General features: G+C 40.1%; 1 protein-coding gene across 1 annotated transcript in view; it reads right to left on the bottom strand.

Annotated features, from left to right (window-relative positions):
* The window catches only part of RELN (reelin), a 240218-nt gene extending 223327 nt beyond the window's left edge, over positions 1-16891 (bottom strand). The window contains exons 1-2 of the mRNA XM_005423559.1: positions 16825-16891; positions 13755-13865 (exon numbers count right to left, since the gene is read on the bottom strand). Coding sequence (XP_005423616.1) covers positions 13755-13865; positions 16825-16891 — 178 coding nt within the window. The remainder of the gene's footprint in view (positions 1-13754; positions 13866-16824) is intronic.
* Positions 16892-23257: the final 6366 nt, after the last annotated feature.

Below are 23257 nucleotides of genomic sequence, written 5' to 3'. Positions count from 1 at the left end.
AGCCAAATATGTCCTGGGCTGCCACCCCAGCAGTGTGGGCAGCAGGGCAGGGGAGGGCATTCTGCCCCTCTACTCTGCTCTGCTGAGACCCCACCTGCAGTGCTGCAGCCAGCCTGGGGGCTTTCAGCACAGGAGGAGCATCAACCTGTTGGAGCAAGTCCCAAGGAGGCACATAAATAATGGTCAGAGGTTTGGAGCACTGCTCCTATGAAGCCCTGCTGAGAGAATTGGTGCTGTTCAGCCTGGAAAAGAGAAGGCTCCAGGGAGTTCTTATGGAGGCCTTCCAATACCTGAAGGGAGCCTACAAGAAGGATGGAGAGAAAATATTTACAAGAGCATGTAGTGACGAGACAAAGGTGAATGGATTCAAACTTAGAATTGGTTTAGTTTAGACATTAGGAAGAAATTCTTTACTGTTGAGAGTGGTAAGACACTAGGACAGGATTCCCAACCTCTGGAAGTGTCCATGGCCGGGTTGGATGGGTCTTCGAGCAATTAGGTCTAGTGGAAGATGTCCCTGCCCATGGCAGGAGCAGTTGGATCTTTAGGGTCCATCCCAAACCAGGCCATTCTACAATGACTCTCTGATCATAGATTTACCAGATGGAAGCCCTCTGCTTTGGGCCAGAGATACCATGCCACCAACTTCTTTGTACTCAACTCGAAGTAGACAGCTTTTTTTCTCATGGACTGTTGCAGATTTCTAACAAACTTTATATATCTCTTATGACGAGAGCTTTGACCTTAAAAGCTAGATTTCTAGGGAACATCCCAATCAATTAAATTTAAAATGTTTCATATGCTATTAAATCAAAATCCTACATAGTGAAATATTCTAGTTTACAAAGTCCCTCAGTGTCCATGAACCAATCTGTCCCATCCCTGTGAGTTCCTTGAATCTAGAAGGGTTTTTCTGTGTAAAGTGCTCACCACAACACCCTGCCATAACTAAATATGACAGATGTCTTTCAAAACTCCTCTGGATGAGCTTCAGTGAGCATCAGAAAATTGCATCTCCAGAAGAGGTTTGCATTTCAATCTGTCCTTGGAAAGCAGGGCACCTGAAGGCAGGGTTGCATGTGAATGCCTGAGCCAGACAGCCAAGGTCCCCAAGCTATACACAGCAAAAATGAAGTCCCTAATGGAAGGATGCTCAGAAACAGGCTGAGGAGATCCAACTAGGAGTAAAGCACAGAAAAAAAAGCCTAAACTTTCCAGGTTTTAAAACAAAACCAAAAAAATCAGTAACTAAATTCCTCATAAATGTCTCCAGGATAGAGAATGTTACTGAATTTTACATATCCTGCTCAGCATATTTAAGTGGAGAACAAATAAACACTTCTTTGTCCCATGCTAAGTAAAAGTCCTTTAGATTATCACATATATCTGATAAATTCTTCAGGGCAAATCTGAATTCCATACTCATGCTTAATCTTTACCCAAACTTTCATCAGAAGCTAGAATACACCTCTTTGATAGTCTCAGGGAAACTTGTAGCTAAAGCACATTCCAGTTTATTTGGTTGAGCTCTTGGCAGATTATGACTGAAGGTTTTTAAAAGAGTTCATTACATCTTTGCCCTCCTTAAGCAAAGGTTATCACAAAGCTGCCTGTTTGAGTGAATTATGACTACTGGGTGGTCACTACTGCCTGTGATATTAATTATTACATGTTCAGTGATAAATTTAAATCAGTAGATAACAAGAAAAAATCTCTACCAAGACTTTCATTATGGTATCTAAATATAGGAAAATTACAGTTACAGGGAGAAAATTATAAGCTTAATGTATACATGTGCTGAGCAAGCAGATGGCATATTTCAGGAAATTCACTATTCATATCAAAATTAAAAATTTAAACTTAATCCTTCTAAAAATTAAAACTTGCAGGATGAAAGAGTTCCTAAAGATTTTTTTTAATCTAGACTTTTTTAATGTTCATATTCTTCATCTTAAGAGCTGATGCTGTCAGCATGTATTGATTCAGCCTTCTAATAACTACATCATCCTTCCAGCATGTCAGAGACTGTCAAGGTGACTATGATGGCATATGACTGGAGTATGAGTCCAGTGTCACAAAATATTTGTGTCACTAGTCCAGAAACAGGCATATAGCAAATGTCAGAGTGATAGAGAAGAAAAATACTGACTTTATTAATGAACTGCTATGTAAAATATTTCATCACTTGCTGTGATGCTGCCAAAATAGTCCTGTCAAGTAATTATTTAAATAGTTTTATTTAAATAAACCAGAGCTCAGTGAAAGTGCTTTAAACACCACAAAATATTTCAACATTCAGCTATTTAATTTGATGTTATCTGGAAAAAAAAATCCAACTTTCTTACACAGCGGCAAAGTATCTTTACTTTCCTACACAGACTACTTGTGCATCTACTAGATTTCTTCTAAAGGTTGTTTTCCTTCAAGCACTCAAACAGCTCAAGCTAAGCCTTATGAAGATGCAACTGCTTTGGTTACAAACTGCACCTATTTTAATAATTGCATTATTTCTCCTAAGGGATTAAATGAGGCAACTACAGTAGGTTGACTCATTTGATAAATTTAAATAATTCTCTGCTTAAGGCTTTCAAGATCTTGAAGTTATCATTTTGACCTAAAAGACACATTTTCTTTCTTTTCAGAAGCAAAAGTCAGCGTTCAAATGACACTATGTCTAATACGTCACCAAAAATAATGAAAATCTAGCAGCAGATGAACTATTAAAGTATTATAGACATATTTTGTTAAAGAAATTTAAAATAATTTTTTTTCTCCCTCTGTTTTGAAAACTTTAAAAAGTAAGGTGCAAAGCCTCACCTAGACTGACATGACCACCCTGGAATTATGGACTTTATTCAGTGATAAAATCCCACAGAGCAGAATGGCAGAACAACCCTACTGCAAAGAGTAAGGACTTCATGTGAAGACCTGCACTTTTTCTTCCTGGGGATTTTATAGCAAGAATGGCTGGACTGACAGGCTCCTGTGAGGTGATGCTCACTTACAAGCAAGTGCATTTTAGATATTTGACAAATTTCACTTCAAAACAACGCCAAATTTTCTAAGCTCGGTAGTCAGCTGTGGCACAAGCTGTAAGAATGACCTTGCCCATGCAAAGGCAGAATCCCTCCTCTCCACCTGCCAGCAGTGCTGGTGATGGCTGAGCAGGAGCAGCATGGGGGGATTTCAGCCCTTCCCTCCTGTGCCCCAATAGGAGCTGGCCCTGCTCCCACTGCCAGCAGGAACCTGGGAACCTCCTTCTCTAGTTCATGCCTTTTAGCATCCAATAAATGCAACCCTACCATTCACTCCCTACAAACAGCAATCACCTTTCACTGGTATATTCTTGAAAATTGGGATATTCCTTTTAGCAGATTTGGAGCAGATTTTTCTTGTGAACCATCTCTGAAAACACACAAATGATTATCAGTCACAACACTGACAAGAGATAAGCAAACAGTGAATTCAGCTGGTAGGACAGGTGATGATCAGGATTTAACAGAGGGCTCCATTTTCCTCTAAGCCTGATTTTTCACCACATATAATCAACTCTACTTCAAAATGTGGCAAATTGGCAGAAAAGGGGGAAGCAGTCTGATGACATTTGTTTGTCATAATATGCCAGAAATTAGTTTACAAACTTGTCTTCAAAATTATGACAAAAACAATTTCCAATACTGTTTCACATTTGCAAGAGGCTTCAATGCATCTTAATTGATGAAGTCCAAGAGCTCAGTAAGTTTTGCTTGAATATGCTATCATATCCTTGCATTTTGTGACTGACACAAAATGCAAGGAAAATAATAGGCCTGGCACAGCCAGGAAGTCAGGAGAAGGGGCTCTGACTGACTGTCACAGCACAACACGTGACAATGAGGCACCCCAGAACCAGGCTCTGGACGAGAAGCGATGCAGGCAGGCACACTGGCAGTGTGAACTTCATGCAGCCACAGGAACAATTGCTTGATCTATTCTTGAGGCATACACACACACAGAATGCAATTTTAAGATGGCCCTAAATTTCTAGATGATGGCCTTTTCCCCCCACTTTATTAAAGACACCCCTCTATTACTACAAGTTACCATGCAATTGCAGCCTGTCAATCTTGCTGAATGTAGCTCTCAAAGCACAATGACATCTTTTGGATGAAAAAAGTATTTTGTTACTGTTATTGCAGTCAATGAAAGCTTAATTCATTTTTCCTTGACTTTTCTGCACTATTACCTGTATTATAATAACAGTCGTGAACAGTGAAGATTGGGTTGTATTGTGCTAGCATGTCTGTACAGAAAAATAAAGAAGTCCTTGCTTTTGAGAACACAATTTAGCTGATGAACAATAGGACAAATGTTATTGCTAAGAAGATAAAACAGTAACAAAAGAGAATTTCTGTCATACATTGACATTTCTCTAATCAACGGCAAACAAGAGTGATTTACTCATTAAAAAAGCAGAGAAGATGGATTTTAAGGCAAGATTTAGAATCATAAAATCATTAAGGTTAGACAACATCTCCAAAATCAAGTCCAACTTTTAACCAAATACTAACATGCCCATAAACAAACATACCCACAAAGTGACACATCTAATAATTTTTTTAACACTTCCAGGAATAGTAACCCTACCACTTCCCTGGGGAGACTTTTTCAGTGCTTAACCACCCATTAAGTGAAGAAACTTCTAATACCCAATCTAAACGTCCCCTGGTGCAACCTGAAGCTGTTTTTCCTTTTTCTGTTAGTTGTTGCCTGGGAGAGGAGACTGACTCTGACCTGACCACAGCTCCCACCAGGCAGCTGTAGGGAGTGATAAGGTCACAGCCCTGAGCCCCCTTTTCTCCAGGCTGGACACCCCCAGCTCCCCCTCATCAGACTTGTGCTCCAGACCCTTCCCCATCTCTGGTCCCTTCTCTGGACTCTCTCCAGCCCCTCAATGTCCTTCTTGTACTGAGGGGCCCAAAACTGAGCACAGGACTGAGGTGTGGCCTCAGCAGTGCTGAGTACAGGGGGACAATCCCTGCCCTGGTGCTGTGGCCACACTGCTGTTTGTACAAGCCAGGGTGCCTTTGGCTTTCTTTGTCCCCTAGGCACACACTGATCATGGTCAGCTGACTGTGGACCAGCACCCCCGGATCCTTTTCCATCAGCTTTTTTACAAAAAATGAAAATTTGGAATATGTTTGTCAACAGAACTGTTACAAAGAGTTACTGTTTGTGACAGTAAAGAACACTGGTTGAACATGGTACTTGAAATAAGGATGAAAAAAGGAGAGTGAGGAATAAATGCATATGTCTACATAGATGGGGGGTGTGTACCTATTTATATATTATTTTCCATTATTAAAAGAACCTACATTTTGCACAGTTCAAAAAGTGTTTCAAACTACTTTCAATAAATATTAGTATAAATAAAAATCACCAACCTCTCACAATGAATATTTAATGTCTTAATATACTTTGAATTAAATCCTTACCTTATTGGAATCAGGAATATTCTCACAAGTATGAGGTATAGCAAAAACACTGATCAGATCAAAAACTTTTACATTGGTTTTTATACTACATGCATTTGATAAAAAATTAGGATGCAATTGAAACATTCACATTAAAATTCAATTATACTCTAGCTTTTCCCCATACCATTTTTTGGTCACTCAGGGGAAAAAAATGGATTTATATAAGACTTGAAAAAAACATCACTACTGAATAAATGTACTTGCTAAATTGGACCAAAATTGGCCCCAACACTTCAATTAGCATTCTGGTTTTGGCTGTGTAAAAGTATTTCTAAAGGCATTTTCTAGTTAAAAAACTCCAGGGGCCCTTTTGTAAGCACTGGCACATGGAAAATGCTCCTCAGTGTCTCCAGTGCAGTCATCACCCCAATCTCATCTGCAAAGCCTTAAGTGTTGCCTGTAGAATTAAACACTCACCTGCACCCACTATTCAGAGCTCACAAATACAAGCAATGTTACACATGCCACCCTCTTAGAAGGATCATTCTCCTTTTCAGCCTTCACCACACAAATGGTAGCAGGAGCTACAGATATATTTAAAAGGTTAAAATCTTGAAGTATTTTAATGTCATCTTCATAATGCCACAAAGATATTTGAAATAAATTGTAGACTAACTCAGAACTTCTCAATAGATTAGGCAAAATTGGATTTTGATGTCCAAGGGCTGCTGCTGCTGTCAGGGCTGGAGGTAGACAAACCTGACAAGTCCAAGAGTAGCTGCAGAATAGGATTAAGGTGTTCAGGTGACTGAACTGCATGAAACTAGACTAAGACAAAGCCACTTTAAGTATTTTCTGTGTAGGCTCCCTCTCCAGTTAGCTTTTTCCTCCAGCCTTGGGGCATTGGTGTCTGCCTTATCCAACTACACGTGGGGAATTTTCTTCCTCAGCAGTTAAAATACTTCAGCAGTTCCTTGCCAGGAAAGCATGGGTAATTACTGCCTATGCCATGATAATGAATATATGTTGTATTAATAAAACTAAAACCCTTTCCACAAGGCACATATGATAGTCAATCACTTGCAGAAATGGTCAACTTTTGGCCATGAAGACAATTAAGTAGTAATTAAACACTGTGACACAGAGACTTTCAAAATTTTATCATCACTATGGTTTTCTTACATACCATTTGTAGGTGGAAGTATCTTAAAACTCAAATGTAAACTTTCTTGACCAATGTCAGTTTGGCATCAACTGACTACTTAATTGACTGTTAACAAATTCTTCAAGATATGACTGCTATACAGATACTTTATCTTCCTGTTAATTGGTAATTATACATTGGCAGAAAAATCACTGTTTCTTTCCAATTATTCCAGAACTCAGTGACTATTTAAACTTTGCTAATTAGCAGCGGAGGGCTGTTACATCTTCTGGGTAAATTGTATTTGATAATCCCTATTAAAATATACATGGAAGTAGTTGACTTGTAACAAAGAAAAAAAATGGAAAAAAAAAGTGGCAGTTCAAAGGGTATTAGATACAGCACAAGGCAAATGGGGGCCTATTAAAATTTCACAAACTGTTCTAATGAGAATGACGATTCCCAGTTTTCCATCTGTTTGCTTTCTGGCAAATTTCTCTGGTGTGAAGGGAGGGTCCTGGAGCCCATTTGGCTTGTCACAAAATAAACCAGGGATCTGCAGCAATTTCAGTAAAAACTGCATTTCAAGATCAGTAGCATGTACATAGCAGAAAACTTTTTTTAAGAGCTGTCATTTACCAACAATTCCTTACTTTTTAGAGTAGTGAGCAAGCACAGAGAGACAGACTGAGCAGGGGGGATTGATTTTATAGGCTCACCTAACAAGAAAAAGCAACAGTTGGCCTTTTTCCATCTCACAATGTTAGTGGGGAATATTTTCCTTTTTATGTCAAAATCTGAAAGTAAACATTGTCCCAGAAGCATCAGTGTTTAAACTGATGCCAAATCCAAGCCTCTGACAGCTCAAAACCACAAATCCCATCCAGGATCAGGAGGAGCCTTGGATGCCTCCAGTGCATGGTCCAGACCCATGTGCTGACAGAGCTGGGGTTCACTGTCTGTGGTACCCCCTGGGAGATGACACTGGGGGTGTCCCTCAGCCTCCCAGGCACCCTCTTTGCTTCTTCCTCTGGAGGTGAAACCAGCGCCAGGTGGCATCACCCACAGCAGCTCTGCCCTAAGGCTGCTCAGAGCCAAAAGGGATACGATGTCACCGTCATATTTCCTGAAAAATCTCTTTGCCCAGGATTTTTCTCCTGGGAAGCTGAGAAGCCTGAGAGAAAAATAAAAACAATAATTATCTGATTTGCTTCTCCTGTGTTTTGCTGCTTTGGAATGTGGTTGAACATTGTTTACCAACTGGTCAGTGTTTCCTTGGTTTCTGCTGTGAATTGTTTTTAGTTAATGGCCAGTCATGGCCAAGCTGTGTGGGACTCTGAAGAGGGAGTCATGAGTTTTCATTCTGTCTGTATCTTTTCTCTATCCTTTAGTATAGTTTAGTATAGCATTCTTTAATATAATATAGATCATAAAATAATAAATTAACCTTCTAAGAACATGGAGTCAGATTCATCATTTCCTCCCTTTGTAGGGGGTCCCAGAAAATACAACAATAAAAAAATACGGGACCTGGAAACCACTCTTTTCCTTTTCCCCAGTTCCCAACCCATACAGAACCAGATTAAAATGATCCTTCCTCTATAAACTGAGAGGAGGTTCTCATGGCAGTCACATATGTAAGCAAAATACTCAGTGAAGGATTATGTGAGGGCTGCTTTAATCCTGTTGAAAGGCAATAGAATAGTAAAAAGCAAAGAGTATAAGATAATTTAAGTGTCATTACATTATATCTGGTGATTGCTCTTTCCAGGATTTCCTCTAGGAAATGTTTTGTTCGCCATATTTCAAAGATTATTTGTAACTATACATTCTTTCAAATCCCAGAGAGTCAATGTATTACTTAAAATATGTATGACCCCCTTCATGGTATAGAAACAAATAATTGCAAAAGAGAAAAGACTGCAACATCATCTTTCATCTTCTATTTTTTTGCTTTCTAGAAGATGCAAGTTCAGGCTCTAAAATGTTTCCAGGTAACATCACCCTCCTAGTTTCTTATTAAGTAGCCCATACAGTTAAACAAAACCAAAATTTCATGAGGAGTTTATGACCTCACAGTAGGAGGAGTTATCTGTTTTAAAAGATTGTAAATTACAAGTTGTTTAAACCTACACAGAATATAAGCAAAAATGTTCTGTTATCCAATTGGGCCTATGACAACACTTTCCAGTGTAATCAGAGCTTGGAGTCCACTATCTCTACCACGATAGAGCCTACGGACTTCCAAAAGGACCTTTGCAATTTAGATTGGAAGGTTGATGCGTGTATAAATGTTATCATGAAATTACTTGTTAATTCCACATTTACTGAAAGGTAAACATCAGTGTAGTCACTATGATTTTGCATAAAATTAAGGGTTTGGGTGGCTTAAGTAGAAAGGCTCATGTTTCCCACTGCAGTTTGTAAGAAACTAATTACATCAAACTTAAATATAATTTGTCATGTATTCACCAAGTGAAAAGCTACCAGGGAGCCAGAAAGCCTTGGGAAGGGCTGGAATGGATGAAGATGCAGTGTGAGTGGCAGGTCAAAGGCACGCTTTGATGTGCACAGCCCAGCACATCTGGCTGCTCAGCCAGCCTGTCACCAGGATCATCCTGTGTAATGAGACAGATTCGGGTCCTCAGCTCTCGGCGCTCCTTATCTCTGCTGAGGGATTAGGCTGTAATCTGCTCCTGTAATTGTAGCAGTGATACCCTGCTCCCTGCTTTCCAGAGCACACGGCTTTGGAGGAGCCATGGGGTGTTTTGGTGCTTCTGCCAAGCTGCAGAGGGGTTCCCCTATCACCCACGGTCATGGTTTGACACTGGCACAATGCCAGTGCCCCCATGAATATATTTTCTCCTTAGTGTCTGCTGTGAGATATGACCAGAAATACAGCAAAGCAGGTTCCAACTAAGGAATAAAGGAAAAAAAAACAACTTTATTAACTTTCAATATGTAAAAGAAACACACAGAACTCAGAATGAAAACCTTCCAAAAACATTCCTCCTCCCCCCACCAAATTTTCAACACAGCACAGTGAGACAAAACCTTAGATTCTCAATCCAGTTGCCATCCCTCAGATCAGCAACTCTCAGTCCATCACCACCCTTCAGTCAACTCTCAGTTCATCAGGAAGAGAGGAGTCCCTCTTGTGCCATAGGCTTCCCCTGGAAACACAGTTGAGACCTCGTGTGTCTCCATGTCACACGTGGCACCACCCAGAGATCATTGCCATCGTGACCTCTTCCTTCCATGCCCAGTGCTCTCACCACTGCACACGGACCAGAGCTGCTTCTAGGGTTCCCCTTTTAAGGATGCTTTGCCCAGTTCCAAACCATTTGTCCTCACTCTCATTTGCAAGCAATCATTCCCACCAGACCCACAACCACTTTTGTAGCTTTCTAATATTTTTTTTAGCACTCCTGCCTCCCACTTTCTTCTTTTATATTTGGACTAATCCAAGCAGTAAGAGCCCCTAAACAATGCCATGGGAGATTAGTCTTGGTGGGCTGATAAACCCCAGAGAGCAGCCAGATGACCCAAGCAGTCAGAAAAAGGCCAAACAGCAATAAGAATCCTCAGGAACAAAAGCAGAAGAAAGAAAAAGCACTGATGGATAAAGAGAGCCCACAGAAGTCCAAAATGTGTCTCCAGAGAGAGACAGGGTGTGAACAAACTGAGGATACCAGTGTGGCATGTGAAAGGAGGAGACAAAGAGTGGCATTTCCCATCAGCTATCAGTGCTGAAAGATGTGGGAACATTTCCATGTACACACCACACTGATCAGGAAGGGAGAGTGGAAATGACACTGAAGAGATGCAGCTAAAAGTATCTGTTGTATCAGGGGGTCTAATGAAGAAAGACTCTTCTTAAAAGCTACTTTTAAAGATAATTTCTTTGCTAAAGGATGTCCCCAGCTTGGTTTAGTGAAGTTTCAACACATTTATGTTTGATCCCAGTTCTAATTCTAGCTTTACAATTTTAGTTTTACCTTAATCTGAACCCAGAAAATGGTTCACCCTGGGAGAAAACTACTATTAATTTGTTATACCCCAAAACTCACACATTTCTCGCCAAGAAATCATTAGAAGGTTTCCCAAATAAAAATTTCAACCAACTTCATGTCCGTGGAAATCAGAAACTACATATTTTCCTATACAATATGTACTGAAGAAGGAAGAAACCATAGCCTTGAGAATGAAAATATTTTATCATTTTTTTCAAAGCTTTTTGACATGGTTAACTGTTATAACTGACAATGATTGTGTCTCCATCAAGTAACTTCCTAAACTGGTAAAAGATAATTGTAGTCACAACACAGTGGCTCATAGCACTGAAGAGACAATATATGTATGTTAGGGAGACTTCAAATCATTGGGCAGTCTGGAAGATTATGATAATCTAGTGTGACCTCCTGTGTGAGACAGACAAGACCATTTCAATGGTAATATTGCAAAGAAGAAAAAATATTCTTCCCTGTACCATAAGCAACCACTATCAACCCAATTTCAGAATATTACTATCTTCAGGTTTTAAAGGCCCAGCTTTGCCCCTCCTCCACCCATCTAATCTGTGATAAACCACATGAATCTTTGAATTGAGGTCTCTGAACCTGACTAGTCCTCAACATTAAAAAAACATAATAAATTCCAGCAAGCTAAACCTGAATACCACAATCACTTGCCTCAAAGGAGAAACTGCTTCTTTGCTGATTGAAAATGAATGATGACACAACAGATGGATCTGGGGTTTCTAGAGAAACTGCTTTATGTTTTCTTCAGAAAGCCAAACAATGTCACTCCCACCTACTATTTTACTAAACAACATATTAAACACTGTGGAGACCGCTCTATTTTTCTACTGAAAATGGTAGATTCTAAAACTACCTTCTAAAACTACCAAATAATTTTTAAAAGCATATCATTTACATGCTAAATGCCTTTTGGAAGAGTCCAGCTTTCTCATCTCTCGCTGCAAAGTAGAGATAGGAAAAGTTGATGTAGCTCAGAGTCCTGGGAGCCATCAGTACATCATAGATTAAGGATTCACATAAAATTGCATTTGAAAGCCATTGCCGTTTTCCTTCACTGTTGATTTTTTACTGTGACTTCAAAGACACTGCACAAGAGTATCATCTGTTATGAAACATTCAGATTGGATTTTTTTTTCTTTTCCCAATATATATACAAGCTTAGGAAATAGCAAAGAAAAACAGCAAATTAAGACTTTTATTTAAAATATTTTTAACTAACACTGTAACACAACTGACCCTGCAGTTTACCCACAGAAAACTAAATTTAAAAAAAAAAAAAAAATTCAGAGATGGCATATTTTTTCTCTAACATAGATGGAGGCATGGCCAAGACAGAGCATCAGACCTCCCCAGGTATGATATTTGAGAATTTGTATTGATGAGCAAAATGAAGTAGCTCCAACTCTGCGTGACTGTTTTTGCATCACTTTGGCTTTTGTATTTTTCCAGTTTGGGGGGTTGGAGCTTCTTTTGCATACAGAACACACATGTCACCAGTTTAATTGTTGGTTATCTTACAGTGACAGAATGGTTAAAGTAACACATCAAGAGCTAGAGAATGACCTTCGGCAAATTAAAGAAGGCCACGTTGTTTTTTCTGTCATATATCACATGTTACTTTAACATCTGTCTCAATGAAACTGCAATAGCCTTATTCTACAAATGAAGATACACATTTAGGGAAAAATACAGACATTCTTTGAAAATGCACAGAGGTATTTAGATTCTTAAAATTTTGTTTAGTTATTCTTAAATACTTAGTTGTAATTAAACATGACCTGTATACTTTGCCCAGTGAGTTTGCCATGATCTCCCAATGACACGAACACTTAAGTCACAGCTAGGTAACATCTTGCCAGTGACTTGCCCATCCCAGAAATTTCACATTGGTAAGTTCTTTCTGTCTTGCTTACTCCATCACATTATCCATCCTGTACACAGTACAGTGGGAAAGGAGAAAGAGCAGTACAAATTCTTCCAGAAAAGAGAATCTTTCAGTGCCTTTTGAACAAGGCATGAAACACTTGTGCCAGCCATGCTCTTCCCTTTGAAAGGCTGAGCAGAATGTCTTGAGGTTGAACTGTGGTGTTATCCACAGAACAAAGCCCTTCTCAAATCACCCCTCAGTGCAGTTTTAAATAATGTGCTATTTACATTACATTCTTTCATTCACAAGCAAATGTATGCCTGCTGGATGACACTCAAATGCCCAGACCACTCATGTTCTACATGCTTTATAACAAAAGTAAGTGCCATGAGAGGTTATTATGAAGAAAGTACTGAATTCTGGCCCAAGCAGACAAATTAACATTAAAATTAAAACATTTAAACACGCTACTGAAAGTGCAGTGCAGTTGTGACCCACATGACTGGTACCTGTTTTTGTACCTTCACCACAGATTGCTTGTTAGGGTCACTGAGTTCCTCCAGTTCGAGGAATGCAATTCTTACTGTTATTTGTAAGGCTATAAAAATGCTACCAAACAACAAACTGCAGAAGGTATAGCTGTCAATTACTTGCACAAATTTAGAAAGGATTATTTAAAAAATATTAGTCCTTAGCACAGCTGCTACTGCTGAGGGCTACAGCAGAGCCTGAAATACATGATAATTTTGCAAAGCCTATCATATCCCTTTTACTACAATTCTGCTTTTTGGACATGGTAAATAATTGGTTGTATGAAATATCTTGACCAGCATTCTGGTTTTAAGGAAGATGCTATTAACTGAATGGAAAAGTAGGTTGACATAAGCTTAAAGGAAACAGATTTTCAGCCCAAGAAATACTTAGAGGCTTTGGGCTAAATGCTTTAGTTTATACAAAATGTCACACAATTTAGAAATGGCTACTTAAAACAATTTATCTGCTGAGGCTTTTCTTTCTTAAAATTCATATTATTCAGCATTGAGCAAAGGTGAAGATGGTACAAGAAGCAATGAAAGCTGCCTAAAAGCTGCCACTGTTTTATCTCATTGACTCCCACTGACTTCCATGTATTATTGATTACTCAGTCTAAATTAACCTGTTCCAGGAATTGTCTTGCTACTGATGTCCTCTGTAGAACCAAGTACTCATTACCCTGGGTTGCAGAAGGTAAATTGCACTGGACTTACCAAATCCAAAAGCACTGGAACCACCAACACTCTGGGAAGCCTGAACACTGGTAGATGTGTAGAGCCCAGTTACCAGTAAGCCATCAAAGAAGGTACTTGTCGAAATAGTCACTGAAATGAGAGAAATAAAATATGTGTAAATATTCTGGTTAAGATCCTATACACTTTCTGTGAGCAGGCTCTTGCTCTTGAATGAGATCCCATCATGCAGTCCAGTGAATCCATCTGAATTTCCCCAATATTTTTGCTACTTTTACTTTCAATTGGTGCTTGAGAAGTTGCCTTTGCCCAGAGCACAAACTATGGTATTCATAAAATGCACAATGAGTTAGAAAATAACACACTGGAACATATGGCTTGCAAGCAATTGTCCAGACCTTTAACTGTAGTAAAAACAATGAAATAACCAGGATTATGGTACTGTTCTCTCTGGATCTAAATAGAGTCTCAAGTTACAGTTATCATGCTTATTATAGTATTATACATTTAAGTTATATGGGCACCTGAAACATTACAGATTGTGTGTATTTAAATAGCTCAGGAATGCATTTTTAAGAGATTCTTAAGTAATAACAGAAAACATCCAAATGGAAAATACAAATAACATTGGAATCTATACATTCTTTATTAGAATTGACAATTATTGCAATATTTATTCAATTCTTGTACACACTAATTTTCATATTTTACTTTGGTGTGTTTGACAAGGTAACCACACAAGGGAAGCCAGTTGATGTACCCTTTTTGGATTTCAGCAAAGCTTTTGATACTGTCTCTCACAGGATCCTTCTGCACAGAATGTCCAGCACACGGCTGTATAAACACATCATTGACTCACAGGTTGGGCACAAAGGGTTACAGTGACTGGAACGACATCAGAGTGGGGACCTGTCACTAGTGGGGTTCCACAGGGTTCCATCCTGTGCTCTCCAGGCCCTGTACCCTTCCACATCTTCATAAATGATTTGGGCACAGGACTGAAGGGATACTGAGCAAGTCCAGAGACAATACAAAACAGGGAGGAGCTGTTGACTCCTTCAAAGACAGAGAGGCCCTGCAGAGAGACCCCTAAGAATCAGAGGGCTGGGCAGTCACCAACCCTATGAAGATCAATAAAACAACAAAAAGCTCTCTCTGCTGAAGAAGAGTCTTATGACTTGTAGCCTCTTACACTGAAGATGCATCCAGACCTCAGTTACCACACTCAGTCTGCTTCATACCTCAATCCTTTCTATTCCCTTAACTTGGAGAGATCAATGCTTGTCAGGGACTGCTGATAAACTCTGATCACTCCTAAATTACATTCTACCCTCCCTGTATTTCCCTCTTTGGCTGGGGACATCATGAGCCAGTGACTGGCCAGGAAACTTATGCAAGGTACTCCAAGGTGACTGCTGGGACATTCATTGGTGATACAGATTCAACAGAGAACCTGATGGGTTTCTTAAATCCTAAAAGTCAGTATTTCCTCTGTGGTACGCATTTGGCTTAAAATTAGAGTTTAATATTTTAAAAAACATTAAAATGTTGACAGTAGCTTAATTTACTTTGAGCAGAGGAGCAGTATTTACCATGTTTCATTTATTCTTCAACTCTTTGTATTTATCTTCTTTTCTTTGATTATTCAATACTGCACTGAATAAACCCTGAATCCAACTTTTCTGCTCCCATGACTCCAAATTTCACTGTTTTGCAATAGACACTTCCCTGAATTCAGATGCAGGTTCAGAGCCATATGTTCATTTTTAAAGAACAGGCTACTTCTGATACATGTTAAAAGAACAGCAAAAGACTCTAGATTTTTTAAAAAATAAAAGATGTATTAGGGAGAGTAAAATAAAATCAAACAAGCAAACAATGAATTTTTTCTGCATTTGATGATGAAATGGTGAATAAATACATGACCTTTTCTTCCCTTTATGCCTTTAAACCAACAGAGAGGCAAAACATATGTTGAAAAGTATGCCTATGTGTTATTTTTGAAGACTTGGCAAAAGAGTCAGTGAAAAGCACTGATAGAAGGGCACTGGGCCAGTACTTTGCTGCCATTTTGTTTCCCTGTAGGGAAGCATCTTATTCTTTACTGGATAGGATATAATGCAAAAGCCTACTGTGAACAGGTGACCAGTTTCTCTGTGGGAAAGAAGTGATATTTCACAATGCCTGTATTTGACTTTGGACATATTTGTGTGATTGTCAACCCTCATTTTACATAAGCATGTAATAGGTCAATTTTTATTGTTGAAAAATTTCCAACACAGTATGGCTCCCTCATTAAGCCTCTGGGAAACTGCACAAGGCCTCTAGCACATTTTTTAAAAACAGAGCACTAGGCTGTTATTACACACGTGTCATACATTTCAGAATAATTCCATAGTTCTTCAAGAGAAAAAAATTAATCACAACAGTGATGATTTTTTCCCTACCCACTGTTGAAACACATCAAATTCCCATAAAATAAAAGAAAACACACAGTATGCCAAGTGATAATGACCAAGAACAGGAAAGCTGTGCGAATGCACAGCCCAGCAATGGGACTGTGATTTTATATAGGGGCTAGGGCTTGTTACTGTGGGGTCCTAAATTCCTCTTCCAAAAGAACAAGAAGGTTCCCTCCACCAGGCTTTGTTTGCGCCTGTACACTGGCTCATGCCATATGCAGTTGATGTCAAATATCTGGCACAAGAGAAGCAAGGACCAATGCCATGACCAACTGGGATTTTGAAAAACATCTGGAAGGACACAGAGCAGCCAGGGCTGGGCAGGCAAGGGGGGCTCTGGCACTGTCCCGGTGCTGCCCTGTGGCACCCAAGGGACAGCGCAGCAGCAGGTGCCATCTACAAGCCTGAGCAGGCACTGCTCCATCCTCCACAAGACCCTTCTTTGGGAGGAGAATTTAGTGAGTGAAGCAGTGAGGAGGGATGGGTGGCTGGGCAGGGGTGTGCTGGACCCTGCACCCTCAGAGAGCAGCCCCCCAGGCCAGCCCTCTCGGCTGCTGCACCAGGACAGGCAGGGAGCCCCAGGCCCCTTGTCCCACCCCTCACACCAGGGGTGGCAGCACACAACCCACCGTGCAGATGAAGGTAGGAAGCCCTCAACTGCTTTGAAATAGTCCGGCAGGATGTTCTTGGGAACATCTTCCCGAAAAATGCATTTTGGAACAACATACAGATCAGTCAATATCATGATGCAAATTTTAGAGGCAAAGGTGGGTAACTACTTGAAGAGTTGCTCAACACTTTCTCCTATTTTCAGTTCCTGAGATATTTGCCAATATTTACTCCCTTGGACTATTTGAATTTCAGTCAAAACATTTCATTTCTGAGGGGAGGTTAGAGGAGGATATATTGCCCTGGATGAAAAATTCTGTCCTTTGCTTTCAACAACTCTTCTGCTCCGAAGTATGAGAGTGTTTCTCTCCAAATTTGGACAAATTATATTTTATATATATACATATAAAAAAAATCAGAGTTCACATATGCTCAACAGACATTTTCATTTTTAGTACCTAAATATTTCTTCAAACTCTGTCCTCACTTAGTACTCTTAGAGAACTCTCTGACTAATAAAAGCTCACTGAAAAAAGTCCCATGAAAAATATTTCAGTCCAGCTATACTGCTTTGTTGGAGCAGAAGTGCTTTGTGAAGATATCATTTTTGGTGATGTTTTGATCTGGAAAGTTTCTCACTCAGTGTTTTAAAGTAAGCAGTCATATCTGCTGGCTGGAGAGAAAGGGGAAAGAGAGTGATCTTTATCAAAAGTCTAAGCCTTCTGTGAGAAGACTCAATTCATCAAAATCCCACTTCTCGAAACGTTGAGAAATGTGCAAAATGTCACAAGGTTGTTCCGAAAGTTTGACCAATACCATCACCAATATCTTAAACTTAGGAGACAGTAAAGTAGACCTGAGGGCAAAAGTGAACTAGGATGGAAGAGGTGGTGACTGGAACCAGAACAGGGAATAGGGAATTTTTTGGAGAAAAAATGGGGAGTGATGGGGGTGAGGGGACCACAGCTGGAGAAAGTCGCCAAGAGAAGGTGATGAAAAGCAGATGGGATCTGCACCTGTAGCCTAGAAATCCTAGAAAGGTTCAGTGTGAGGGACTCGCACATTAACTGGGAAGAGAGACCAGGTGTAAAACCCAACACCAAAGTGTGGGTCAGCCTCACAGGCTGGTCAGGAAAGAAGCAGCCTCACAACAGCCAGGAAAGAAGTCTGCTGTGTACTCTTAGTCCACTTCCTAAATCAAGTGAACAATGTTTGCATGATGGATATGAAACATTCCTGTCCACAAAACACATGGATAGGAGTACATGGATTAGTGAATAACTCCAGTTTATTTTGTAAAAGCCTAGGAAATAGCTCAATGAAAAAGAAATCATACTGGGGCTGGGAAACACCATGGAAGAATCCTCTGGTGCTGTTTTGCCCTACCCTTCTTTCTGTACAAGGACTGCAGTCACAAAATGTGTTTCTGAGAATCATGAGGCCCTCAGCTCAGTTTTCCACCAAAAATCATGGGGAGTTCCTGCCTGCAGCTCCTGCACACCCAGCACATACCTGCTGCTGTGCTTGGTGCTAGCAAGGCTGGCTCGGCAGGCACCCAGGCTGGCCTCACCCTGCCCAGGCCACCATCTCTGGGGAGCTTTGGTGCTGTTTCCTTGGGAAGGGAGGGGATGCAGCAGCCTTTGCTGGAGCAGCCTTTCATTTTGCACGACAAGTTTCTGTGAGAGCCCTGGGGCTTCCCGTGGGACGAGGAACAGCAGAACCTCTGGCAATGCCAGGAGCTGACATGTCTCGAGGAGGAAGCGGGCCATGAAGGAGGAGGCTGGCAAAGATGCTGCTGGAATTACACCATAGGTGGAGGTAGCAACACAAGTAGAAAGACCAAGTGGAGTTTGAACTGTAGGTATAGTAAAATATTTTTAAGAAATTAATGCTATTCTTATAAACATAATTTTCTGCTTATAAACAAAATTTTCACTGTCTTCCAGTGCTGTATGCCACACATACTGCATACTATTATAGGAATCTATTAATCTGTGTAAGTAATTGCATAAAATTTGCCTTAAACTCTCTCAAGGGACTGATCTACTCTCCAAAAAGGCTGTATTTTGACTGATATTCAAAATACTCAAAATACAGCCAATGCATCTAAACTGTAAAAGTAGAAAAAGTGCCAGGTGGAGGAAGGGGATGATCTCAGGAGACAGCTGCCACTGACAGGTCTTACCTATTTTGGCTGCTCTTCAGCACCAGCTGAATGCCACTAAGAGGGCTGAAAGACACAGAAATTCCACAGAATTTGCAGCTGCTGTTGATGACAATCACAGAGTACAAGAAGGAATTTATAAAGGCAAAGATCTTTGATGCCCCACACGCTTCTTAAGTGAGTCAAGACATAGCCACAGTGTAAAACTGCACCTCTGTATACCATAGACAAAACAGAAAATAATTCTTGTACGTGAAATGGAATCACCACAGACAGTGGACTTTCTGAAATGGGGATTTCTTGCATCAAAGCAATGACAGGCACTTTTTAAGTCTCTTCTCAAGGTCAAAGCCAGGTCCCTCTAACACTGTAATATTGCATCATCACACACCTGAGTCATGGCTGGAAACCATCCTCTTAGGAAATAAATTAGTTACACTGAAGTGATGCTTTTGGGTTTTGTGTTTTTTGGCTTCACTCCTAACAAAATCTACCAGTCAGGTGTGCAATGGCACTGTTCAGAGAGGGCTCTGTCCCTTCACTGTGCTGCAGCATCCTGCAAAGAAATTGAGACCAACATCACTGCAGCAAAGACTGTCAGTGCCACACTACATTCACACAGTATGCTGAATTGAAAGGGACCCACCAAGATCATCAAAGTCCAGCTCCTGGCTCTGCACAGCACCATGCCCAAGAGTCACACCACTCCCCAAGAGCATTGTCCAAACACTTGAGCTCTGTCATGCTGGTGCTGTGACCACTGCCCTGGGGAGCCTGTTCAGAGCCCAACCACCCTCTGGAGGAAGAACCTTCTCCTAATGCTGAACCTAAACCTCCCCCAACACAACTTCAGGTCACTCCCTCGGGTCCTGTCCCTGGTCACTGCATGGAAGAGATCAGTGGCTGCCCCTCTGTTGCCCCTCATGAGGAAATTGCAGACTGCTATGTCCCCCCTCAGTCTCCTCAACACAGGGAAGATCCTCATTGTCCCTTCCCAATTTTGTTCTCTTTTTTAGGCGATGGAACCTTTCTGCCACCCTCACGCAATGCCAAATACAAGTGACCCATCCAGGCATGCAGTGCTCTCAGGGCACAGATAATACCAAGTCCAAATCCTTAAAATACCAGACTGCTCCTGAAATGCCAACTACATCTTAAATTGCTAGAAAGAAGAGAATAAACCCTGCTGCCTTATTTAAACTCTTAAGACACCACAGTGATTAGAAATCTATACATACTCAGGAAGAGTTTTGCAGGTATGCTTTCCAAATAGTGTGCTGATAAATGTACTTGTAAGCAAATGGTGGCGAATATATTACTACAAGAATCCAGAAACTGTATATACTGAATTGCACTCAAAACCTTATTACTAAAAAAGAAATTTTTAAAATACTCGTGAATTGCATGTTGACATCAAACTAATTTTTATGGCTCGCAGACATACTTGGCTTTCAAAAGAAAACAAAATCAAGAAATTCATAATTATACAGCTATTTCAAATATGAGCACCAGACAGACGTGCAAGAACAGTATGAATCACAGGTCTACACAGCATTCAGCAACAAAAGCAGAAAGCCCACAGGATTCTTACTCATACTTGTTTTGATTTTCCCCAAGTAGGTGGAAGAAAGCAGAAAAAAGACATTTCAGCATGGTTAAGTAAACAGATGCGCAGTCTTACAACTGCAAGCGTTCTCACTTAGGTATTGGTTTTCTAAAGACCACAACCAAAGCTCTTAATTCACAATAAAACATCAGTGAGCTTTTCTTGAAGTTCTTGTACAGAACAGCACCATCTCTAACCTGTGATGCCCTCACCAGTTATTCCAGTTAGCAATTACCCTCAGATGGAGGGGAGTAAAAATGCACAAGTTTTGAACTTTGTACTAGACTGTTTAAAAATCTGATTTGGCCTTGCTTTTTGTTACAGTACAGTTTCAGTTCTTCTGCCCCATGCTCCATCAAATCTCTGTGTCTTTATAGCTTTTCAAATCCTTTCCTAAACTGGTAATGAGCAACGGAGAACTGCAAATAGATTGCAGATGTGTGGCAAGATGTCTGTAACGTGATATCCAGAGACATCATTTGTCATTGATGCAAAGAGTAGCCTATCAGCCTTGTGAAAGAACTATTTGCAGAAACATTACTTATATTTTTGAAAGTTCATAACAAGACAGTCACAATGACATCAGCGGCAATATGAAAAGTGTTTATTCTTGTATTCCAAAACTATAAGGAATTGGTCATGTTTGTTTGCATGGTCCAAGACTCTTCAGAGCTGCCATCTCACTAAAAGTGAAGAGTTCCATGGTTAAACCTGTGAACAGACTTCCAATGTGAGACCCAAGAGTCTGACTTCTATGTATCAAAATCCCTAACTTAAATACATTTCTGACCATATTCAGAAACTTGGCCACATTGAGCAGAAAGGTGTTTTATTCCAGCTGGCATCACCAAATGTGTTGGCACAGCCCAGAGACCTGACAGAAGAGAGGTAAGACTGGCTGCTGTCATAGCTGCCTGCTTATAACCAACAGATGGGCAATTAAGGCTCTCACCTGGGTAAGAAGTTTCAAATCTGAATTTCCTAACAAAATATTGGTTTAAAATATTTTAAACTCTAGTGCCTGTGTGGCTCAGCCACTGTCCCTTAGCTGCAGGCACTGCATTTTATGTGGGAAAAAGGGGATATCAGATGGCAGAGAGAGGCACATCCTCTCTTTTTTTGGGGCAGCCTTCTTGGAAGGAGAGGATGGAGGTTTCAGTCAGTGGCCCAGTGAATATGTGCTACTGCTATATAAATCTCCAGAGAACATCACATCTATTTATGTCACCCCATTTAGGCTGTAAATCTCACCCTAATGTTGATGTTTAAAACAGACCAGATGAATCACACTCCAGAAATGTCTGATTCTCCTCACTGACTATAACGGGAGCCCAGACTGTAAAGCTCAGCTGTAGATGTCAACACTGAAGATGGCTAAACTGAGATTATTCTCATCAAGAGCCATTCACAGAAAGTAACTTAATTATCCAATTTCTATTAAAATGTCCAACTGTTGCCCACATCAGAGGGAACTGAGCAGGAAGTAAGCATCCCAGAACCCAGAGCTCACCCAGGGACGTCAGAGACAATGACTATCTTTATATTCTTTCCTGTGTTATGCCAAACATATCACTAGTGCTTAGCAACTTAGCAAGCCCTTGTAGTACCAAAACACCCCAAAGGGTATCAGCAAATGCCTGTTATTCCATTTGATAATTCACAGAGGCCTGAATAGTATTAATGGAGTTTAAGCAGTAAATACAATAACCTGCATATCAAACAAAATGTGTTCCACTAAAATGTACATCAGCTATGGCTCTGAAAATTTAACCACTGAATTAAATTGTGTGCCATAGCCAAAACAAGAATAATCACCAAAATAGCATTTCCTGTAATGATTGGAGATGACAGTTATTTATAGTTTTAGCTTAAGAAACACAAACCCAATCATATCATTTATTGAAATGCACCCCCGGGAACAAATACTGTAAACATGACAGTTATCAGCAAGACATAAAAGCCAGTAAAATGTGCTTTAACAGTATGCACATGATGGTTAGACTCAAATGATTGTGAAACCTGCTTTGTCAGTGGCAGTATATTATTCCTCTTATCCAAAGTCCCAGGAGAAGATGGGAAGAGCTGATTATCATTCCCAGACCTCACGAGCTACATAGGGCATGAAACAATCCTGGTTACTGGTGTATGTTGGAACTGTTTTGTGTCTTTATTCAGCAATCATCATTCTCCTTTATTAAGTTTTGAAGCCAAATGCTGTCATGCTTCTATGAAAAGCATCAACATCAAATTTTTCTTAAAAACAGATTAAATGTTGTTGTGATTACCTTTTTATCACTCTAAGCCTGAGAATATTGACCCCCATTTGAAGCCTAACCTTATTTTTCATGCCTTTCAAGTTTATGTGAGGTTGCCTGTTTGATACCCATACATGAAAATTTCATATTGTTGGCTGTGCTCTCAATAAATTATTTAGAAGGTTTGAATATTTCTGCACAGTGCAGATTTTCAGAAGAGTTTGGTAAATCCTTTTATTCTGCTGTCCTCAAAAGGCAAACAACCTCTCAATACACAATTAATAATAACATTAAAGGAGAAAATGAAGGCCAGCTTGAAAAGAGAGTAAGTATCATTATCTACTAGGCATTTATTATAGCTCAGTAATATCTAAACATTTGCAAGACTTTTTGTCTTAATTCTAGCTAAGGAAGCACACCCTCTAAAA

This window comes from Geospiza fortis, unplaced genomic scaffold, assembly GCF_000277835.1.
Source record: "Geospiza fortis unplaced genomic scaffold, GeoFor_1.0 scaffold424, whole genome shotgun sequence".
Classification (NCBI taxonomy): Eukaryota; Metazoa; Chordata; class Aves; order Passeriformes; family Thraupidae; genus Geospiza; species Geospiza fortis.
The sequence above is the reverse complement of the archived record's forward strand: the minus strand, read 5'-3'. Positions and strand labels throughout refer to the sequence as shown.